Source organism: Myotis davidii, unplaced genomic scaffold, assembly GCF_000327345.1.
Source record: "Myotis davidii unplaced genomic scaffold, ASM32734v1 scaffold201, whole genome shotgun sequence".
In the NCBI taxonomy this organism is placed as follows: domain Eukaryota; kingdom Metazoa; phylum Chordata; class Mammalia; order Chiroptera; family Vespertilionidae; genus Myotis; species Myotis davidii.
The window spans coordinates 4984091-4987708 of NW_006297819.1; the positions used below are offsets into that span (position 1 = coordinate 4984091).

A 3618-nucleotide genomic window follows, 5' to 3' on the forward strand; every position below is an offset into this window, starting at 1 on the left:
CTGCCTTTTCCTTTTCTTACTTTATCCTTTTTTCTTGCATCAAATCTGCAAAGAGTGACCACAGTAATTCTTTAGCCCTATACATAGCCCTTGGAACTTTAAAGATTCCCAATCTATAATAAATATAAAAAGCAGAGTGCAGAAGGGTCAAAACACAACAGTCATAAACTTTCTCTAAATGTGTCCAAAAATAATATAATCAAAATGTAGATGATATAATTTTTAGGGTATGTGGTTAGTTTGATATATTTCTTAGCAATAAAATATTTTCTTTCTTAATAGGAAGTAACCTGTTATTAACCTGAAGATTCGATAACATTCAATAACTGGGCTGCTAATTATGAACAGAATGATGGTACTTGTACTAAACCTTATAACCTGTTAACAATATGTCTTCTTTTGGTCTACTCTAAAATTATTAGAAATTCTGCTACCACATACATATACCTAATCCTCAAGATATCAGCTTCCTAATATATTAATATCGGAACTATATATGCCTTATACTCTTATGTAAAATTCACTTATTGCTGCATTAGTCTACCAAATGACTCACAATTCTCACAGGAATTGTTAGATTTAGAATGAGCCCTTTAATATAATAAAGGGTAACAGAAATGCTCTTACCAAAAGACTCTGTGCACCTAATCAAGGAGCCGTAGTCTCAGTTTACAGTGGGGAAACCTGAAGCAGATCCAGGTTATGCAACCAAGTGATCACAGTGCAGACAGGCTGCGAAACTTTAAAACCAATCTCAAAATCATTATACACTGCAGGTCAAACACAGTTACATTTCCTTCTAGGTACAGGAACTAATTATTTAAATTAAAATGATGTAAAATAGCTGGCTTCTCAGTAACATTTAGAAATACGATTTCTGTATAATGTTAGACTCTTGGCAATACAGTGAGTGGGATCCAATTCTGTGGTGTAGTTTTCTCCCAAGAAAATTGAAGCAGATAATTCCACTCCATCAAACCAGAAAACAGTGCATTCTAGTGGCCAAAGGAGGGCATACTCGGAAATGGGTTTGGGATTCAAAGGCTAAGACAAATATCTAAAATCTAGAAGCGAATAAAAAATATTATAAATAATATATGAATTGCTGCAAACTTATAAAATTTTGCGTTTAAGATTAAAATGAAGACAGAAGAAAAAAATATTACCCAAAAGCTCCAGTCACCACTCCAGTTATGCCCATGTGGCCCCTGTTTTTTAGCTGACACTGTATTATTCTCATCCGCAACTGGACTAGGATTTTCCTCTAATTCTTCCGGTGACTCGGTGGCAATGTTTGACTCTCCTTCATTTATTACCTGGATATAAGTATTAATCAATTTAAATTATTCATTGAGAAATGTCCATTTTAAAAAGAAAAGAGTTAATGTTCAAAATATGTCAATTAACTTGAAAAGGATAATATTTAAGCTTTTGAAAAACAGCAATTAATATGTTTTGCTTCCATAGTTCATACATTTACATGTACAACAAATATTTTCCAACTACTACTATTTGCTAGGTAGTTTCCTTGGCACTAGGGATTCAAAAGTGTATAAAACAAGGTCCTTAGTCTCCAGCACTTCAGTCAACTAGAGGAAGAGTTAAACAGTAAAAAATAATAACAACAACAATAATGGGAATGACAATTGGTCCAACCTCTTGGGAGAATAATGTTCGATGCTTAGTAGAGACTAAAATGGGTATAACCCAGCAATTTAATGTGCGCATGGAGTCAACGATGTTTGTAATACTAAAAAAGTGCAAATAACTTACTGTCCACTGATAAGAAAATTGGTAAATTATTTCTGGCTTATTCAAAAGATTGAGTTAAAATAAATGGATCAGATGTCTCAACCAGACATTGGCCCCCAACCTATAAAGCACTCAGGGGAAAGGTTATACCCTATGCAAGATATGGGCCTGTCAGGTGGGTCACTCATGAAAGAGCAGTCATTATGAAGAGAGAAGAGAGAAAGAGGAAGTGCAGAGGGGGAAGGGGCGCAGCCATTATAAGAGCACACAGCTCTTAAAATACCTCTGCTGCTGCTGCTGCCACCTATGTCTCTGTTTAACAAAAATCCTCAGGGTTACAGGAAAAAGCTCCCATGGCACCTGTGTGGCACAGCAAAGGGTTAAATCAAACTCAACTTAACCTTGGGGTTCTTAAGCTCTACAAGTAACCATAACGTCCATAAGTTGTCCACAGCCTTCTGATGCGAGAAACTATCCCCATACTCTATGCCATTAGAGCAGCAATTACTGCCAGCATACTGGACTCTCTGCCAAAGAGAACCTGTGACTGTCCATCCCCAGCTGCCAGTTATGCCTTGGTCCTAGAAGAAACACCTTGCAAGCTCAGCACAGCCACCAAGATTTCCTTTCTGTAGAATAGAACCAAATCTGGGCCCTCTGGCACACCACGCCTGCTGGAACATGGCCTCCCTGCCCGCACTCCTTTATCAGATGTCATGGTATTGGAAGAGGTCACCTCTCTTCAAAACCCTTTGAATACCTGCATATGACTGAGTGAACAGCAATAGGAGTTTGGGTTCTTCAAACTCCTGTTAGAAATTTGATGGACAAACTTGCTGTTAGGTGGACAGCATCACCACCATTGCATATGATGAGGCTCTCTGGAGACCTACTCCTAAATCCTGCCCAGGATGTTCCTGACAAAGGAAAGGACCCAAGGATCAGAACTGGCTGAACTTGCCACAGTTGTCTTAACAGTGAATGCTCCAGTCAACAATCGGAGCCATCTGCACATTTTTACCGACGCTTGGGCCACTGCCTAAGAGTTGTGCCCTTTGGGGTAAAGAACTCTGGAACTCTCTTGCTTCCCAGATACTCAGAATATAAATTAAGGTCACACATGTCTCGACATATACTAAAGCCATAATAATAGCCCTTGCCAAGACACTCCTTATTCCCATCAGAGTTCCAAGCATTACTCATTTGATTTCTCAAAACACACTTCATTGGGATCTTGAACAAGGTATTCAATGGGACCTTCATCTTCCTTCCCAGGGTGAGGATAGTGTTCAGAAATACAGGTACTCCTGCAACAAAAGTAGGCTTTCACTCTTAAAATTAATCCACAAGTTCTTCCATTTACCAAAGAGATACTAAACAAAACTAGATGAAAGCAAAACCGTGGTTGGCAGCACAGTGATTTAAACTCTCTAGTCTGAGCCCCTTATCTGGAACTGATAGTTAAGGGACCGGGGTGAGGCTGGGTCAACGTGACATCGGGTCAGAACCGCGACAATGGAGCCGGAGTCCAGGGGGCCTGAGGCTAGACATCTGGATGGGACAGTTCAGGGCCAAATTCCTGCACTCCGCGCCCACAGAGAAGCAGACCTTCCACCGTGACCCGGAGGGACAGGCTCGCAGGAAGCACAGGAAACCTTCTCCTTGGTAACAACTTTCCCCGTTTCTCCAAAAAGCACCAAGAAAGGGGAGGCAGGAACTAATTATCATAATGTGAGCGGGTTCCAACAACCAACGCGAAGGAGGCTGGTAAGCCGCCTTTTGGGAACCGACCCTGCGAGGAGCCACTTACCGGGCGGACACTCGGAGGACCCTCCATCGCGGCTCCCTCTGCCGCCGGCCGCGGAA

General features: G+C 40.8%; 1 protein-coding gene across 1 annotated transcript in view; it reads right to left on the reverse strand.

The window, feature by feature from the left end:
• The window catches only part of GRAMD1C (GRAM domain containing 1C), an 81072-nt gene extending 77460 nt beyond the window's left edge, over positions 1-3612 (reverse strand). The window contains exons 1-2 of the mRNA XM_015570393.1: positions 3563-3612; positions 1167-1316 (exon numbers count right to left, since the gene is read on the reverse strand). Of these exons, the coding sequence (XP_015425879.1) occupies positions 1167-1316; positions 3563-3589 (177 nt within the window). The 5' untranslated portion in view covers positions 3590-3612. The remainder of the gene's footprint in view (positions 1-1166; positions 1317-3562) is intronic.
• Between the last annotated feature and the right edge of the window lie 6 nt (positions 3613-3618).